The sequence below is a fragment of the Juglans regia genome, chromosome 11 (assembly GCF_001411555.2).
Source record: "Juglans regia cultivar Chandler chromosome 11, Walnut 2.0, whole genome shotgun sequence".
NCBI lineage: Eukaryota > Viridiplantae > Streptophyta > Magnoliopsida > Fagales > Juglandaceae > Juglans > Juglans regia.
In genome coordinates, this window is record NC_049911.1 from 4883743 (window position 1) to 4904540 (window position 20798).

A 20798-nucleotide genomic window follows, 5' to 3' on the forward strand; every position below is an offset into this window, starting at 1 on the left:
TGAAGATCCACTTTAATTGAAAGAACATTACATGTTACTTATTTTGTGTTTTGATGAGAAGAAGATGGATGGATGCATGGGCAAGCCTTAATAAAGCTTGGGTATTTGTGGTGTTTTAATGACTGTCTAGACTCTCCTTGAGAAGAACGCATCTAAAAATGATTTGGTTTGAAGAAAGTATGAACTTTGGGCAGTGTCTCGACCTCTGCAAATTTTGTTTGGGTTCAAACAGAAAGATTAAAGAAGGCAGGCAGTTCCTCGTTAAGCTCCATTGTCTCATGTTGTCATTGTACAATAATCTTAGCCAAAAGGCCAAATATCTTATTAAATGGAGGATTATTAACGTTTGGTTGTTGATGTGACTGACCAAGTTGGGGTTCCTATATTTCTTTGTTTAATTAGACCTTTTACGAGACTTTAGATTCTGGTTTCATATGGGAAGATCTAGTAGGTGTCCCACCTGTGGGTGGGGGGACCCAACAATTTTTACAGGGTTTAGCTTGGGTTCAGATCTTGTTGGAACTAGTTCATTAGTTGCGAGAAGTGTTTCACAATAGGACTTGTGATGATCCTAATCCTTCACCCAATGTAATCAATCACCCACATTTCTCATGATCTTTCTTTGTAGTTCCTCAATGATTAGTAATTGATGAAGAAAAAAACCATCTTTTCAACTTTTAGCTTTTATCTTTATTAAATCACTTAATTTATATTCTAACAATCTTAATAGTACCCTTTCCCTTGGTGTTTACAACAAGTCCAATTTGATCCGAAACATGCCTACTTCTAAAGCATAGACGTAATTTTTAGATATCGGAAGAGACATTCCGACTTAATATCTCTATTTCAATGGTGCATTTACACAATAGCAATAAATACATAATTACCCTTTAGTTATGTTTCCAGGCCCAGCTGCCTCCAATCTGACTAAAATAAATACAAAAGATAATTGATTTGTTAAATAATTAGTTTGGTTAATCAAGAAGGATAACTAAGTTAATAAAAAGGGTGAAGGCCTAAATTGGGAATAGGCAAAAAAAGAGTATACATTAAACGGATAGCAGATCAGATGATTCACATCACATCAATATCATCAGAGTTAATACTCCACGTAGTACAAGAGAGATTCATTATTAAGAACACATCCACATAAGATAGCTGTACTTATTGCAACAGATACTGTACATAAATTGTGATACCTTGACCTTGATGGCAACTTTATTTAGCTTGGACTCTTGCTGATCTTCTATGATGCACACAAACTTCAGACGGCTAAAGCCTCACTGATAAAGACCTTTGTTGCCTCTGAATGTTCATCGGCACAGGAGTTACCGGGTTTATTTTCATATGCAGATTTGGCACCACACCCCCCGCAGCCACCACCACAACCGCCGCAACCACTGCTGCCACAGCCACCACACCCACTGCTCTTCACCATGTTTCCACAGCCACCGCCACAACCAGTACTGCCACACCCACCGCACCCTCCACTCTTAACCATGTTTCCACATCCACCACCACCACATCCACCACCACAGCCGGTGCCACATCCGCCACAGCCACCGCTCTTTAAGGCATTTCCACAGCCACTACCACACGCTCCACCACAACCTCCACTAGACAAACTGCCATTTTCTCCTATTGCACCATTTCCTTTAGCGATGTCCTCATTCAACTCTACTTCACTTGCTATGGAAGTGGTCAGGTTGGCGCTCTTGCCTTCCTCAACAAATCCCTTGATAATTTCAGTTGGACTATCGGTTCCCATGTCTTCGCAATTCACTCCAAATCCATCGTATCCTCCCTTCTTAAAAATATCAGTAAGTATAAATGTGGCTGTAATTCCGGGCACTACCATCCATTCTTCCACCACCTATTCAATTTAGTAAAGAAACAAAATAAATAAATAAAAGCCCCTATATCAGTCACTTTTTATCAACAAACTTGACTGTCGTCACCATCTTACCTTGAAAATCCCAGATTTCAAGTTGAACAATGCTACCGCTTTGCCATAGGGGTCTTCCGTAGAGAATTCAACTGCTGTCACAAAGTTATGTTCACTTCTATGCTTCTCACAATATTTGGGTTCATACGCCAGCTTTCTTCCAGGGAAAAATTTAATCTGTAGCAAGAAAATAAATACAGAAGATAAAATAAGCCAGTCCCTTCAACTAATCACCTTAAACCCAGAGGAAGCACTTCAAGTCCTACCCTTTGGGGCATCAGGCAATAATATCTATCACATGATAAATGCTATGCATAATGCTACTGAAACTAGAAGTGTTATAATACAGTATAAGCATGTTTTTTAGATGACTGGGTTTTGGTCCTTTATGATTTATCTGTAACCCCCAGGTGTCTGCCTGTAACCACGGTTTTCCTCCGCCACAAGTGAGGGCTATCAATAAACTTGGGTACCGTCCTCTTTAAAAAAAAAAAGATACAGCATAAGCATATACATCTAACTAAAAAAATGTATTGCCATTAAGATTTTGAGCCATAAGTTTAGAAAATGCGATGGATAAGGACAATTTCTTACTAGAAGTGCTACATCCACAAAGCAATCCCATAAAAGTAAACCCACAAACTGACATGACTTCATATGATACGTTAGATCTACTTTATAATAAAAGAAGCTTTACAATCTAATGTATCACATCAAGCCACGTCGACTTTGTGTTTGCTTTTGTAAGATCTCTTTGTGGCTAAAACATTTCTCTTTTCTTACACTAAAGAACGAGACAGATATGCATGCATGCAAACCTTGTGCAAGTTCAAGAAAACAAATTCCCCATTTAATATCACCCTAATTTACACAATAAATTTACAAATGTTGAGTTTCTGGCACCGTCCTGCTAGTCCTCTACAGGGTGTAGGCTAGCAGGTTAAGCAATCACTAGTCCATTGCCAAATCTGCTCTGTTTGGCAGTTCGACATATAAAAACTAAGAAAGAATTGATAATCCTGTACACATTATCTGCATGTTAAGGCAATATCATTCAAGATGTTCTAGCAATTTGAAAAGCCATTTTACTAAAATGTAGTACATTCGTGCAAAAACCTAAAAGATCTATCTAGATGATGAGGTTTTAAGGAATCGGAACTGATGCATACCGTCCTACTGCCAGTGAGCTCAAATATATGGCCATCATCACTGGATTTCTTTTGAAACTGAAGGGACCAGTGAGAATCCATCAAAGACCACCCAGTGCCGACAAACTCAGCAAGAGTGCGTGTTTCACCAGAAGCCATAACACCAATTACCTCTTTCCTGGGAATGCAATTTTCACCTGCCTTGTCCTGGCTTGAGTCCCTGAAGCACAATACAAACCAGCAAGATCACAATTCATAGCTTTGGAATAATTTATAGCATCTAAAACCACGAGTGAATCATCATCTCAACGCATTTTCTATTTAAAAATATTTTAGCAATAATTAGGAATTGTACAGCCAACGTGGTTTCAAGTTATGAATCCCCTCAACTTGGAAGGATAAGTAAATTATTATAGCAAATAAAATGATGTACGCACAATAAATTAGTTAGACTAGAATATGTACAACTTTGTTTTGAGTAAATTGACTTAGATGACTTGTTTCCTTTAAAAAAAAGAAAAGAATTGATACACTCTACCCTCAACCTCCATCCACATGAACTTAAAATTTAATATATAATGTCTCCATCAATATGTGTTTCAAAGTATCTGCATGTGTGCTTGCTTAATATTTATTCTTAAGAAGCCAAAGAGCAATCAAATCACCCATTCAAGCTTTCCTTTGCAATTATAAGTGAGAGGCATAGATTCAACCTACCTCACAACACTAATATCCCTATATTAACAATGTAGCTCATAAATTATCATCTGCAAAGTCATGCAAACGTTTGCTGTCCTTCTACATGCTAATGCAAATACAAGCATATATTATCAGACCACATATGAAGAATTGGAAGGTAGTTTTAACCAATTATCTATAGGTAATTGTGTACATAAATGTACCTCAGTTGGAGGCTGAGGACCTCTACACCGGTTTCATCAATGACATGCGCCAAGCTCTTGGTATGACGAAACATTCCAGGGTAGGGGAACAAACAAGAACTTTTTAAAAATGGTCGAGAGAAAATTATGTGAAGCAAACGTGGCGCTGGAGATGGAATGGTGAAAGAAACAGCAACTCGAAGGCTTATTGGTTTTGAGATTACAGTTCTAGAACTTGGCAACAACTCCAACCATTTTTCAACTGAAAGTTCGGAGACGGGGGCCAGAAAGTCTTGCAGAGAGAGTGAAGTAGAACCCAATACTTTTGGAGCCCTTTTTATTGGTAAGTTGGAAGTTGAATGGGATATGAGTTCAAACAGCAGCTCTCCTGTTGGTTCACATTCAAAAGCAGCAACCTGCTTCTTTCCAGACTCAGACAAAATACTCAGGTTCCATGAAGCATTAAAGATTGCATCAGGTTGTCTCTTGCAAAATGAGACACATAGACTTCCTTTGTGCCCTTCTGGTAAGTTCCTGACTCCAACAATCTCCAAAAGGACCTGAAAAAGGATTTAGGAATAAAAATTGAATAACTCAGGAAAATGAGAGCTGCTTCAATACTAGTGTGGCTTATGCCGCATATGCAACTCCTTAATTCATGAAGATTCATCACGTAGAAAGAGAGGCTACAGCAGTACATTATGCGCACTGGATCATAGTATTGAAAAAGGGACAGCAACAAAGTGGTGCAAACAGAGCTGTTTTGAAAAACACAATCATAATGTTATTTACAGTACTAGTAACAATTTTTGTTGGGTAATTTATTGAGTTGTTAAACATAATTATCTTAAAAAAAATAATCCTCTCCGTAGCAACAAAAACTTAAACAGAAAACAAATCATATAAAAAAAACAGATTCGCATTATGCAATCACAGGGTCAGGCTGCTGCAAACAGCCAAAGTTCTTTGTTTTAATATTTTATTTTCATAATCCTAAAAAGCTCTACTTTAGACACTTCATGGCCCCAATATGGCTTGAGTTAGAAGTTCTGTTCTGTAACATGTTAAACCTCCAATAAAGAAGGAGACAGAGAGATTCAATGACATGCAACTTATTGATAATAAAAGAATACTGCATCTGGGAGATGGCATGAAAGAGGTGATTGGAGACTACCTCCACAACCTTCCGCTGTGGAAGCTGAATTATTTTCTGAAACTCATTAGATGCATCTACCTCCTTGCCAATCATGTAAGATAAGCAAGGAGTGGTTGTGACTGGAGATGGGGCACTGCCCCTATACATTGCTCCTGCTCTCCAATACCTTCTACCAAATGTCTCTTCCCACTGTTTGGTAGTTCCAGAAAATCCAGTATCCAGCTTCTTCCCTTTAGTTCTGTCCGAGTCCATATCGTCATGCTCCAATACCTTTCCAAGCACTTCATTGAGATCTTTACTATATGAAACAGGGTGCAGCTGGTGAGTATGCCAGATAAGGTCAATGTCGTATGTAGGAACACAAAAACGTCTTATGGACTTCTCCTTGTTTCTCTTAATTAGATGCAAAAATCCTTTATATCTAGCAACGGCTCCTTCAAGAAAGAGATCATTGTTCATATGAGGTCTGGATACCTGTCAAGAAAGAAACAACTGAGAATTTTGAAAAACCACCGTTACATTGTGTGATGTATCTGTGACTTCGCCCATGCATCTTTGAAGCAATGGTTAAAATTTGACTTTTAATCACAAGCAAAGTTGATGGCCCAAAAAATACAAGTGCTGCTGAACATTTAACTTAGATCAGTACCAGCACTTTCATTATCTATAAATAACTAATCACTAAACAAAATTCATGAGCTTGACTTTCATCACCAATAGTATCTACTCTTCACAAGCCTCAAAAACCAATTATTTGAGAGAATGTCCGGATTTGAGGTCTTAAAAATGAATGTTCCTTCTAACACCCACATTATGGAACTATTTAACCACTTACTTCAATACTACTTCAATATCAAGGCATCATATCATCCTGTCATAAACTGATGATGCCAATACAATTGTAGTAGCATGGTAAATTTATCATTTTTATCTTTTGATCAGAAATTGAAAGCATTTATAAGTTGGACTTCATTTTAAGAAATTTGCCCCAATTTATAGGCTATGCTTCCATAAGTAGGGTTGAGCAAAAATCCGAAAATCCGACTCCGCCTCCGACTCCTACTCCGCACGGACTCTGCTTCAGCTCTGCTCGGCTTGGAGTCGAAGTTTTTTTAACCAAAAAAGTCGTAGTCGGAGCTGGCGATGTACCGACTTCGACTCCGATATTGTACATATTTTATAAAAATATATGTATTATATATTAATCATATATATTTTATATAACTATAACTTATATAGTTAATTAAATTCAATAATATACTTGTATGAGCAAATTATTATAAAATAATACGCTTATTATTTTTTTGATAAGTATATAAAATAATATGCTTATACTATAATATAAATAGACTAAATTCACTAATAATAGTTTAGTATATGTGAACAACATACTATTAACTATTACTATCATGTAACACTAATGTATAATAACATTTAATACTAATGTATTATGTATAAACACAAATATATAAATTTATAATAACATGTGATACTAATGTATAAACATTAACATATGTAACATATAATACTAATGTATAATAACATTAATTTGTACAATGATTTATTTTTTCAATTTTGGGTATGTTTTAATAAAATTGAAATTGAAAAAATATTTTTAAAAAAAAAACTGAAATCTGGAAGCCCAAATCTGATTAGTGAGAGTCTAAGATTGTCAAATTGAAATTTCAAATAGGCTAAGAAAAAAAGCCCAATAAAAAAGCTCACATCTGACTCTGCTCCAACAAGTCGGAGTCGGAGTCAGAGGTCGAATTTGACCTCCGAAAAAGTCGGCGTCGGAGTGCCCCAGCCCTATCCAAAAGTAATTGTTCATCATCTCAATTACCTGGTAAAAGAAAGGACTCTGTCTTTTAACTGCTGAAACCAGATCATATTTAGTGTACTTTTCACTGCCGGAAAGCTTCTCAGAGACATTTTCCGAGAATGCTCTGGTTAGGTTGAAGTTATAGGGCTCTTCAGGAAACAGTCTATTCCAGATCTCTTCAGTATGCCTTTGACAAGTGCCTTGAACAGAAGACAAGACATTAGAGTTGTCAAGGACTCTTCCAAAAAGTGCCTCACAGTCAGATTTGTATTGTACCTGAATAACAAAACCAGAAAAACAAAAGCAAACAAGAGCTTAGCAATCCAACTTAGATTGAGCAAGGAGAATTTGAATGTATAGGGGAAATTATAGTTATATTTATATGTTTTTAGTCCAGAAGCGTACTGGATTAAGCCTGTGACAATGCCAAACCCATTCACATTCAAGAGGAACAACCAAAGGCCCTTCAGGAATCTGGGATGCAGAATGTTTGGCAAGCAAGGGAAGCCAACAAGCATTATACCTGAAATTAGCATATTCATAATTCAAAACTTCAATTTGGGTTATATAGAGAAAATCTAAATGCATGAATTAGAGGGAGTCATTACTGAGCATAAATGCATAGTATCACAGTTCCCAAGAAATATTATGGTTCATGGATTAAAACCAACTTCTCCTTTAATTAGATAGGTGTATTAAATAACCTTGGAATAGGAGAAATTCACAATCCTTTATATGCTAAAACTCATAAAATAGACCTCCTTTCATGTCGAAAAATTATGTAAAAACAAGTCAAATCTTAAAAATGTTCAGATATAGTAATAACAGTAGAAAGCCCAAAATCGAAAGATTTAAGCCATTACAGCTCCAATAGAGAAAACCGCAGAAACTGAAATTTTGGTTAAGTTGAAACCAAGCAACAAAAGGCATAAATTGTCTGTCAGGTGCTTTACCTATAGATGGCCCTCTCAAGGGCAGGGCCATCATAGAGGTAACGATTCCTATCAACAGCGGCAAGGAACTGAAGGTGCCGTTTGGCTGCAGCCATGAGGTCCACATTTATCTCAATCTTTTGCGCTTCATTCCACTCAAACTCTTGTTCCACTTCCATCCTATCAATTCAAACCTAAGAAATACCACCTATCAGCAACCACATGATATTATAAAAGCTTACAATTCACAAGAATCAATACCACTAGCAGACTAGCAATAGTTAGTCCATATGGGAATAAGAATCAAGTATCCCATTCAAAACTACCTCCCATATCTATAACTGCGTAAAATATATCAATCCAATTATTAGCCGTAGTTTAGTTCCAATACATATTCAATGATAGTAAAATATATATATATATATATATATCTAAAATTTGGGCAATCTTTAACAACTAGAAGAACAAGTACTAATCATAGAAATGAAAACAAAGAGAGGTCCAGAATTGATACTTAGAAATAGCATAAAAACAATAGAATTCAATTGGACTTGTACTGATCTAGAAGTTAAGTCTAATCTAGATGTCAAAATATCGCAACAGATATGAAAGTATCATAATTTACTTCTAAGGAGTTATACGATCTACCAACTGTTTGGTCGCCAAGAAAATGGAAGAAAATGAAAGAAAAACACAAATTCCAAATGGAAACGAAATTACAACTCAACAAAGCCAAGTAGATCTATAATATCATCCTAGTATATTGTTTTTCTTCTTTCATGAGGATTGAAAACAACGAAAATCCCAACATATAAGGCTTATACTCGTTTCTTTGGTCAAATCTTCTAAGCAAACAAATAGAGCTACATCTCCAACCCCTTCGACACAAGCTAACACCAATTGAATTCACAAAAGAAAGAACACAAATATTCAGAGTAATTATCAAAGAACATATTCGAAATTAAACCAAAAAATTAAGAAACATCAACACCTCTGCTTTGCTTCGCGCACTCTGTTTTTTGTTACGTTGAATCAAAATTGAATCTTCGGCTCGGATACTTGTAGTGGTTCATTACAAATGTTTAAATTGACCAGATTATCCTCACAGGAACCAATAAATTACCAGCCAGGACACTAATTCAATGGTATTAGACTATTAGGTGTTAAATGACCATGCCTATACAAAAACACCGTGATTAATTAAATGGTATCCTTAGTCTTACACCCAATAAATGTCATCCATAAAAGATAATTTAAATAAATCAATATTATCATCTAACATTAATTTTTTTTAATTGCTTCGATCCAGTTCGGAATAATGTCGTGTGTAACACGCGTAAAATACATCGAGAGTATTATTTAGACCATATGCTTGAACAATATCATTAATCATTAATTAGTGTTTTGAGATTTTGTGCCACAAATTATAACAAAGTTGTAACTTGCACACTCACTTAAGATCCGACCATTAATATTATATTATGTAATATTTTTCATCGATGATCTTAATTTCCAGAATAAGTCAAGAGTATCATTCATTAGTTTTTAATACTTGGAGAGTACGATATGATAATAATTCATAATGAGAGGGTGCCCTTATAATATTTGATGCTAAATCCCATTTACTTTTTCAATTATTTTAGAGAGTTATGCTACGTACAGTCATGAAGTACGTAAATACTGTGTAATTATTTTAAAAAAGAGTGATGTTTGTAAATTGTGAGTGTGCAAGCGTTATCAACGACTGCACGACTCTTACGTACTCTATAATTATATATAGCATTACTCTTATTTTAGATTAGAGAAGAAAAAGTCAATTTGATTTGTTTGAATAATATAGATGAAACAACCTTGTTGAATGTTCTATTTCCTAGAAATTTCCCCATTCATACAATTTGATTATTTCCTTTTCCTCTCTGTTTCCAAAGAAGCAATTCGGAAGCATCACCGATGAAGATATAAAAGTACACAATCTAATGGTAGATAAATACAGTAACGTTAGATATAAGTTTTAAATAGGGTCTTATAAATTTTTTATAAAAAAATAGATCTCATTAATAAAAAATAATTTTTTTTATACTTCTTTTCGGTGAGGTCTTTTTTTTTTTTTTAAAGATTTATATAAAATTCACCTATTTAATATCATTTCTAGAAGAGTAAAAAGGACTGGCAAAGATGGATGGACCCAAAAGCCCCTTACACATAATGACACAAACTCACAGACACGTTACTTTGTTCTTGTCGTTTTCCTATGCACCAAACATGATAGGTGGTAGTACAAATGATATGTATCGTACTCATGGCCGCAGCAGTACAACCCCTCGTGCCAAATCCACGATTTTATTTTATTATGATTATTAATTTAATTTTTACTCAGATAATTCAAATCTAACCATTTCAATTTCAGAAATTAGGTTCAAATACTAAAGTATTCATGAGTCCTACTTTATTCAAGACATATATATATATATATATATATATTATATAAATGTTTTGGAAAATTAAAAATTGAGTGAAAAGAAACATCTATATCAGCAGCTCTTAAATTAATTTGTTAAAACATCAGCCAAGTTATTCTCTCCTCTATATGAATGAATTAATTCAAAAGAAAATAAAAAATAGATGTTTCGAAACAGTTCGAAAAAAAAACTCAAGCCTCATTAGTTAGAGGACATTATTAAAATTAGGGCTGCAAAAATAAACTGGAGAATCGAAAAACCGGCCCGAACCAGTTGGTTCGGTCTGGGACCTGTTCTTCCATTTTAAAAACCCGTCATAACTGGTTCGATCTCAGTTTTATATTTTCTAGGATCAGATCGGACCACACCGGTTCGCATATTTATATATTTTTAATTAATTTTTAATATTTTTATATTATATATAATTTTTATAAATTATAATTATATATGAAATAATGTTATGTTATAATTTATAATATAAAATTTTAATTTTAAACATGAACATTTATTTGATTATATGTTTTAAATATAAAATATATATTAATTACATTTTATGGCTTAATAAATTTTCAACATATTCCTTTTGATAAATATATTAATAATACTAATATACATTAGTATATTAATTACTATATTATCACTAACATATAGTAATAGTACTATACTAATAGTATTACCATATACTAATAGTATTAGTGTATTACTAATATTTATATATATTAATATATATATAAGTATAAGAGATTTAATATATATTAAAAATTGGAAAATCAGACCGAACCAGACTAAAATGGGTAAAATCGGAAGTACCGGTTTAGGAAGGTAACCGGTGAGGTATCAGTTCTTGAAAATACAAAAACAGTGTATATTGGTTTTGTCCCAAAATTTGTCCAAAGTTAGACCAAACCAGACCGGTTACACCCCTAAATAAAATAAATGTGATTCCATGTTGGAGCTCCAATGGGAAGTTTGGATAGTGAGTTGAGATATAATGAGTTGAGATGAAAGTTGAAAGTTGAATAAAATATTATTATAATATTATTTTTTAATAATATTATTATTATTTTTAGATTCGAAAAGGTTGAATTGTTTATTATATTTTGTATGTGAATTTAAAAATTTTATGATAATTAGATGAGATGAATTGAGTGAACTTTTATATTCAAACTGAGCCTTAAAGTTAAAATGGTTCGAGAAATAGCCAAAACTTATTAATTAAAGGACAATAATAGAGGTGCTTCCATGCTGGAGCTCCAAAACAATAAAAACACAAAAAAAATAAATATATAATAAATAAATAAAAAAGAATGCCACCTCGACAAAAAAATAAATTTAAAAAATGGAAGTTAAAGTTTTAAAACTAATTTAAATGTTTTAAAACTATTGATTAGAAAAAAAAATGTTTTAAAACTAATTTAAATAAAAATGCCACCTCAACAAAAATCAAATAAAAAAATCAAATGGAATGTCAAAGGCATATGACCTGTACTCCAAAAAGACTAGTCAAATTGGAGTCTCATTGAAATATTATAAAGAGTAAGAACTTCTCTTTTTCAAATAAGATCTCATACACCACTTACATTTATTATTTATCACAATAGGGTATCATAATTTTGTAACACCTCAATAGAAGGAGCAAGCCACATCTAGATCTATACTCTAAAAAAACTAGTAAATTATATAAAAAGAGTTTCATTAAAATTGTTATAAAGAGTAAAAATTTTTCATTCTCAATCAATATAGAATCCTATATATCACTTACATTTGTCACTTATAAGCAATTGGGGCTCTCACGAAGGTAATTTTATTATCATCTTAACACGTGTTGCACCTTCTATTGAGTGCCACTTGGCAGGGTTGTGTTAGTTGTTAGTTTAAATATGGAAAATAAATTAATTGATAAATTTTGTAAATCCAGAAGTAAAATGATAAAAATAAAGAACCTATGGAGTTTCTCGAAAAGGCCTGAAAATCCGTTTTTACTAATTATTTTTGTGTCAAAGTTTGAAAATAAGTAAGATACAATAAGTCAGAGCATTGTCATTGCCAATGCAAGTCTAAATTAAAAGCAAATTGGAGAAAACACATCTATATTGGCCTAGTTAAACTTCTCAAGTTTGACATATCTACTACAGTATATCTTAGCTCCTCTCCATATCTGGCGAGGTACTGTTCACTATTGAAATGTATATTTTATAATTTCATCTGTCCTCTCTTTCCCTCATTCTTTCTCTTTCTTCATTTCATTTCATTTCCCTCATTTTTCTTTTTCTTCATCCCGAAACGTGCGAAACATAGAGACATGCGTCTTCTTCGATTGTTCACGCCCTCTTCTCTCTGTCGATCATCCACGCCGTCATCTTCCAGCCCACAAATCGTCCACGCCGTCGTCTTCCAACCCACAAGAGATCCACGCATTTCCTCCCCAAATCTGTCACAACAAAATCACCATTTGGGTATTTCTTACAAACTAATTTCCAATTTGGGTTTCGATTTACATGGATTTCTTACATGGGTTTCGATTTACACTCTCATACAATGTGAAATTTATTCTTTTATTGAGTTGGGTTTTCTTTTATTGTTTTGTTTTCCGTTTTCTTGAAAAAGTTGAACAACGGATCGAAAACCATGCACGTCTCTGTCCTGTACAAGGCATACAATACAGTCTACATTTTCCCAAATATCTACTTGTTGATGCACGTAAGTTTCATGTTAAAGATCTAGATTATGCATATTTGGTTTAGTTGAAGAGTTCATTGAGTTAGTAACTTGGATTATCTATTTATTTATCAATTTATTCTATGAGAATTGAATTTGGATTGAGATTTCTATTCAAAGAGGTTATATTGAGCCTAGTGCTTTCAGTAATAGCTTCTTAAAGTAGATTTTCTATTTATTAACATCTTTAAAAAAAGGTCTAAAAATGACATGAACAAAAAAAAACATTTACCAATATCCTGTTCAAATAGTCATTGTATTCTAAGACACATAAATATTAAATATACAATGCCTACAAATATTCTATTCAAATACCCAGGAGAGAAAATAATATTTTCATTCACTTGATTTTCTCAACATTCTCGTATGGATTTACATGGAGGTAGAAGATTCCCTATTTCTTTGTTGTGCTTATATTGTGTCTGTTGTGGTGTATTTCTACTGTGCATGTGTGATGTCCTCTGCTGTGATGGTTTTGTGCATTCTGTTTTGGCCCTTGTCCTCTGCTTTGACATATTTAATATGGTCATTCACTAGTAGATCAAGTAACTTGCATGCTTAAAAGTGAAAATTGTTTATTTGGCTTATTCAAAAGCGAGTTTTTTAATTGGTTTGGAGAGTACTCTCGTTGCCTTGAAATCGAAGTAGCTTGGTTGACTCTATAGAATATTGAACAACTTATTTTCATTTCTCTAGTTTGTTGGGCACTGGATGATCTAGAACAATTAATAGGTTCAACATTATTTTGATGTTTACTGTTGTTGCCTCTAGATTCCATTATCATCAGAATATGAGCAATTGAGAGACTACACATTTTCGTCAAGGAAGACCATAATGATGAACAAGATGGACCTTGCAAATCGGTCTCAAATTAAGGTGGAGTGTGGAGTGTTTGGGGGTACATTTGTGGACTGTTTTGGCTATTTGTAAACTAGATGTTATGGACTTAAAAAAATAAAATAAAAAACTGCATGCTATGGATGTTATGAACTAGATGTGTTGTCCCAGTTCTTCTATTACCAAACTTTGCTCAACTCTAGAATGATTTAGCCCAAAGTTCAAGCCAAATTTTTACACTAGGTAATTCTGGGTTATTTGTAGCAATCAAAAGTATAGTAAAAGTTGAGATATTTTACAATAATATGCAGGCCTCAACATGGGAAACTCCCTCTTGTTCAAATTATGGAAGAATGTGATGCTGAAGAATATGGAAACAGAGTATTATGTATATTAGTGCTATTTCGAATGTAAATGTTTGTTGGCTTCAACCACAATTCTAAATGTAAATGTTGGGTAGAAGAAATGTTGATATGTTTGTATATGTAATTGTTAGGTGAATGGTTGACAAAATATATCTATTGAATAATTAGATTGAGGGAAAAAATAGTTGAAAAATAATAATTTTATTTTTCAATAAAGTTATTAATTAATATATGAAATGTATTTGTAAAATATTAAAAACAAATCAAATATTATTAAAATATATAATATTTTATTATTATTTAGACTTTAAGATAGCTAGTCTAATGTGGACTTGGCAATGTTATGGCCAAAAGATAACATTCTAGCTAAATTCTAGACTTGGCAATGCCATTGCCAATACTCTCAAAATGAAATAAAAATAAGTCCCTTAAAAGTGAATTATTCAATGAGCATCAAACTAAGGTGAGATCTGGATAGTAAGTTGAGATGAGATGGGATGAATTGAATTGAGATGAAAGTTACAAATTAAATAAAATATTATTAAAATATTATTTTTTAATATTATTATTATTTTAAAATTTAAAAAAATTGAATTATTTATTATATTTTATATAGAAATTTGAAAAAGTTATTGTCTATGCATTTAGAATACATGCAAATGCAATTCAGGATCTTACCATATGGCACATCAAAGCTTCTCACCCTTAAGCAAGCCTCATGAAACATCCTGTCACTAGTATCAGAAGCAAGATCCTGCCGAAGAGCTCAAGATTAAAAACAGGTATGGCTATCATGCTTGTATTATTGAATTTTGTGAATCTACCTAAAAGTAGTTGAAAATATTTGGGATGGTCTTCGCATGCCAAATTGAGCTGTCCAAGCATCAAATCAAAGGTTTTTTCCCCCCTCATTCTGTTATAATTTCTTTACCTAGAAACAAAAAGTCATGAACTTTGATTTATGATGTTATAGCGTTTCAAAATACAGAGTACAAATCCCCATGGTCAAGACAAGAAGAATGACAACCTTTTGACCTCCCCACCACCTCCATCCTTGCTCGCCAATAAAAATATAACTAGAACGGAAGCTTGGCTACCCCAGTCCCACAAAATTGGAGAAGAGAGTCAATAATGAAGACAAAGATGTGCGATGCCATTTACTCCTGCAATTCACCGTTGAGAACTTAAGCTTTATCATAAAACTGCAGTTTAGTCCATAGTATGAACTTGGCAGCTGATGGTAGTGCTTTTCTAGAGATGAAATGAGCAGCACTTTAGATTTAGAGAATCTTGAGCTGTGCTGCTGTGCTCCAAATACAGCCTTATAACAGGCTGAGCCATTTGTTTGGCTTCCCTAATGTCGGAATCTTCTGTGTTGAGATTGTACGCATCAAGCATGATTTTAATCCATTTGTGCAGCTCCATGGGAGTCCTGCTCAACAATCATATAAAATCCAAACATGTTAGACTGAAACCCAAAATAAAGGAGCCGATTCTCAGAAGCTAACTTAAGGCTGCTACTGCAATTTAAATAAGCAGGAGCTTTATTACGTGTATAAAGCATTAGGGTCCTTGGCTTCCTGTCCATCACCAGGACAGAAAGCTGTTGCCAGTGCCGAGAACCGCTCTTCAGGATCTGTGATGTTCAGCAAATGCTTAAGCAGCTTTATTTCTTTTGGCGCAATGCTCCTAAGACTGCTCTTTGCGGCCTTATATAAGCAATGCATTATATCTTTGACCTGAGGTTACATGTTTAAGCTTAAGAATGAATACAAAAAAGAAAAATCTAGAGCAAACAATGGCACACAAAAAACAATGCAATGAAACAATTATGAATCAAAACTTGACTTTAAAGTGTCAGGTTCCATGGGATCTACATATTTTCGTGTGAGACTAAACCCTAGTGATCAAAGTCAAGGCATGTGGCATGCTTGATAATTATGCATAACTTATCTGTCACCCAACTGCAAAAGTTGATTTGTTTTCAAGTGCTACGAAGTTGAAATGTTTCCATTGTGTCTGCATATAAATGGTGAGGTAAAACAGATAATTTTATTCATCCTGAAACCTATAAAAACTTTAAAATGATTCCACTCATCGTTTTCAATCGTTTAGATCCATGCTGCATGAACATTTTCAAATGAGAAACCTAATTTTGTTGGAAAACGAAACTAAGAAGAGATTGGACTACTTCAATAACAAGCTAAGAATAAAGTTCAGCATGTTATTGCTCACATGCATCAAGTGCAATCCCATACAATCTATTACAGAAGAGGTGAATTTTTTTTATCTTTTTTGTTTTAGAGTATTGATCCATTTGACCAACCGTGCTCATAACAACAGAACCTACATTATATACTGGGCCATGCCTTCTGTTTTATCAATAAAATTCTCAATTACTCATAAGAAGCAGTGAAACCTACTTTAGAATAATCAGAAATGTACCACAAAAAGCACCACAAATGTGTCACATTAGACTTCAAAAATTCGAGAGTATATTTTCGAGATACCGAGCAATCAGAATGATATACTTTAGTTAACCATGCATACAAAAGTCTCATCCACCTTGCTTTGCTTGTGCTTTTGTGATGCATTATTTTTTTGGGGGCACATTTTATGACGCATTAATTAGCTGGAAAGGGAGCAGGGGTCATGTCCTCAATAAAACGTTGCCATCCATACCTCATTTGTCATAGTTGTGGATTCCTTTGCCGAAGCCCAAGCACTATTTATCAACAGAATCAATGAGGAATCAAGTTCCTTTGCTTTGGCAAGGCTTTTAATCTTCTCACATGCCACATCCACTGAAGGAGAGTCAAGGATATCATCAAATTTGGCCTGAGCAACATCTAATGTATCCACATATTCCAGGGTATTATCATAAGCACTGACAGCAGACAAGCATCTAGCCCCCAGTCGTGCCATTACTGCTCAAGAAAATGCAATAATATGAGCTAAAAAAACGTCAGGCAAAACTTTCTCTGCAGATTTATTTTAAACCATAATAAATAAGATTTCTGTAAATTATAGCTCATGTTATCCTAATCCATTTAGGCTGGACTTTCTATCAGCTTCTATAAAACATTAAAAAAATCCTACTCTGATTGACCTCAGTTATTAAATAGCAGTCGAGACTTTCTCACTAGTCATGCAATATACAATCAAGTTGATTAACCACTTATTTCAATAAATTCATCCAAACTTTAGAAGTTACCATCACGATCCTCCAAACTGTCGTAAGTCTCTGACACTAGAGTGAGGTAGCTGAAAAATTCCCCTGTTAAGTCTTTACGCCGCCGTGAAACAATTGCATTAGTGTCCGTTGGACTGTCTTGGATCTCCTTAAGAAGTTCGCTATGTCCTTCCATTTCATCATCAATCTGCAATACTCACTCCAGATGAAACAGAACGGGAATAATACCTCAACCCAAAAAAGTATCTATATATTTAATTGTTAACCCACAGTCTGGTTGTTGAGAAAGGAAGCAAAATTAACATAAGCAGAGTCTGTAATATTAGTATTTCAGTGCCTGAGAGCCAAGAAAACAAAAAATGTACTCCAATAAGCATGATATAACTATTTGGTTAACTTTGAGTAAGTAGCCTTTTTCAGCAACCAAACACAGCACAAATAAACAAAGCATAAGTATAAATACATGCATTGCTCGACCTTCTTAACTTTTCGTCCCAGTGAAATCAATTTCTGCTTCATAGTAGGATCAATTTCTGCATCTGCACGAGAACGACACCGATTATAGAAGGTTTCCCTATACTTTTTCCACTCCTCTCTGAACACCATATACTTCCTCCATTCCTTTGCCTTGGGCTTTTCATTTAAAAAGACTTCAATAATCTTATCACAAAATTGAGTTGTGGTGTAACCCTCTGCAACCTCAACCTCCACTGGCTCTTCCACTTGAGCTGCTGCTATGTCACTGAGTTGAACATCTGAAACATAAAATTTTCCGTTCTTAGAGACCCACAAAACGAAGTACAGATAGAACTAAGAAAAACCCATTCCCCTCCGCCCCCAAAAGAAGAGACGCATACTTAAACCTTTCTTTAATTGCTACAAAACCTTGGGAATCAATCATAAACTTGTATTCATCACTTTTTATGATCAGGAAAGTAACAGGTTTTAGGAGGAAACATTGACAAATAAAGTACAAAATTCATTAGGAAAGAGAAAGATTCTCAGAAATCAAACAATGGTAAGAAAGTGAGGGAAAAAAAGAAAACCGAAATAAAGAAAGTGATACTTACTGACCACGGGGTTGAAATGGGCAGTCCGGGATAAGAAGGTATGACTTTTTATTCTTCTCCTTTTATCCCCGGAAATAAGGCTATGTTTGGAGCGTAGGAGAAGAGACGCAGAGGATACTGGGGGAATTTTAAGAGTTCCAGGTGAGAGGAACTCGCTGAAAGGGAAGGAACTGATGCTGCTGTGGTTGAAGAAGAAAGAGGGATTGGCTGTGGAGGTTGAGAGCTCCATACCCAAGAAGTTGCTCGTGGTTTGGCGCATAGCGGCTCTGCCTGCAGAGGAATTAGGACAGCAAATACTCTATACAGATTAGAGGCCATGGCTGAACTTTGAAGAGTGTGGAGATGATTCAAACCGGCGTCGTTTCATCTTAAATTCTTTTTGGCTTAAATATTTTAGATGTTGAAGTGAGTTGAGTTGAGATGATAAAATATTGTTAGAATATTATTTTTTAATATTATTATTATTTTAAGATTTGAAAAAATTGAATTGTTTATTATATTTTATGTTGAAATTTAAAAAAATTATAATGATGAGTTGAGATGAATTGAGAGGATTTAAGAAACCAAACGAACGTAAAATTTTAGTTTTTTTATTAATGAATTAGTTTTTTTTTAAAATATTTAAAGATGTATAAAAAGAGATTGAAATAAAGACAAAATAATTAAAATGTGTATTTGCACTTATTGGTCCAAACTATCGATACCAAGTAACGAACTCATTCTACTTTATCTGGTCAAAGGAAAATCCGCCTCATAGTGTGTTAAAATAAGGGTTGCTCCATGGCAGCTCTCTAAAATAAGAAATAATATTTAGAGTTATAAATATGTAAGTATTGTGTATTAATTTTGAAAAAAATGATTAAATATAAAATTTATATAAAAAAATTTATTTTTTAATGATAGATCTTTTTTTAAAACACGACATTTATATAATTCATAATTGTATCTAATATTTTTCTTTTAAAATTAATGTACATCATTATTTAAGTTTGACTATTAAAATATAGTTTTTGACATGACCAGCAAAATCGACGCCAATCTAACAAGTACTAATAGAGTTAGGATTGTGCTACACCAACCAAGGGTGTAGCTCGAGAGACTCTCCTATAAGGCTATTTGACTTTTTTTTATATATTTTTTTAATACTCTTAAATATTTTTTTTAAAAATTTATAATATCATTATAAAATATTTTCTTAATTATTAAATAAAAAAATTAAATTAAAAAAATATCTCAAAACCACTTCTAAGTGAACCAAACATTTTCCATAGAGTTATGATTGAACATTTTTTAAAATTTGGATCAATTTGGATTGACCCGTTTGATAATCAATCGCATTGGGTCAATCCACAAGTTCGCATGTTGAATGATCATATGTATCACCCGATTAGCCAAAAAAGCCAAAAAAAATCATAGATTATTAATTTATGTTATTTATTTATTTATTTATTATCATGAGTCACTCGGGTCAACCCGTGACTTAGTTGACCTATCACATATTTTTCCTTAGAAATTAAATTTTAAATTGAAAAATATAGTACTTATTTTAAAATCTTTTCTTAAAACTTTATTACATAACGTCATAAACTTTTCCTTGTTATCCAATAGAAAGAAGGATCAAATATTTATAAATTTATTTGTTTTTATCTTGTTTTTTCAAGTTTGTAAGTGTGTCAAGCGATCAGATAAATAAACGGAACATGTCCGGTCAATCTATGTTAGACGTGTTGAATTCGGATTAAGTTGATTGACATTTTAAATACATTTACTATATTACTGTTAAACATTTGGTTCTAACTCGGGGAATGGCGATGATGTGCGTAGAAGATCACAATATTGCTTTTTGGGTATATGTCCCTGAACATGCACAAAGAATGAATTATTTATAAAGGTTTCATATCTGATTTTTACCAAAGGAAATGAGTCGTTGTTTTCTTCCTCCTCCTTCTCCTTCCTTAATTCTTCCATTCACCTATCTTGTCTATCAATATTTCTTTTGTTTAGTTTTATTTTACTTTCTTCAAGGTCAGAAAGATAGATCTACAACTTTCCGGCAACTACCTTGAAACACGCACATCACAAGTAGATTCACAAGTCAAAAATCAGTCGGAGGAAATGGTGGTCTTCACGTGTCATCCATTCCGACAACTCTTCTCGACACACGCACCAAATCACTGAACTCGCCACCACTAGACATTTCAGATCTAACCTTTGTGGATGAAAAGAGACAAGTGTGTTGTCTTCACGAACTGCCACAAATTGTGAAGTCTAG

General features: G+C 33.6%; 2 protein-coding genes across 2 annotated transcripts; both read right to left on the reverse strand.

Moving 5' to 3' along the window:
• Positions 1-1021: 1021 nt before the first annotated feature.
• LOC108995160 (glycine-rich domain-containing protein 1-like) lies at positions 1022-8955 on the reverse strand. The gene is made up of 9 exons (XM_018970655.2): positions 8876-8955; positions 7906-8078; positions 7358-7475; positions 6974-7228; positions 5149-5604; positions 3996-4534; positions 3115-3313; positions 1967-2122; positions 1022-1873 (listed from the first exon to the last, which is right to left on the reverse strand). The coding sequence occupies exons 2-9, from the start codon at positions 8061-8063 to the stop codon at positions 1265-1267; spliced, it is 2490 nt and encodes an 829-aa protein (XP_018826200.1). The 5' UTR covers positions 8064-8078; positions 8876-8955; the 3' UTR covers positions 1022-1264.
• A 6160-nt stretch (positions 8956-15115) lies between these two features.
• Positions 15116-18822, reverse strand: LOC109013224 (uncharacterized protein At4g37920-like). Its single transcript, XM_018995234.2, has 6 exons — positions 18527-18822; positions 17934-18211; positions 17478-17643; positions 16946-17190; positions 15815-16002; positions 15116-15695 (listed from the first exon to the last, which is right to left on the reverse strand). Exons 1-6 carry the CDS (start codon positions 18783-18785, stop codon positions 15515-15517), a joined length of 1317 nt encoding a protein of 438 aa, XP_018850779.2. The 5' UTR covers positions 18786-18822; the 3' UTR covers positions 15116-15514.
• Positions 18823-20798: the final 1976 nt, after the last annotated feature.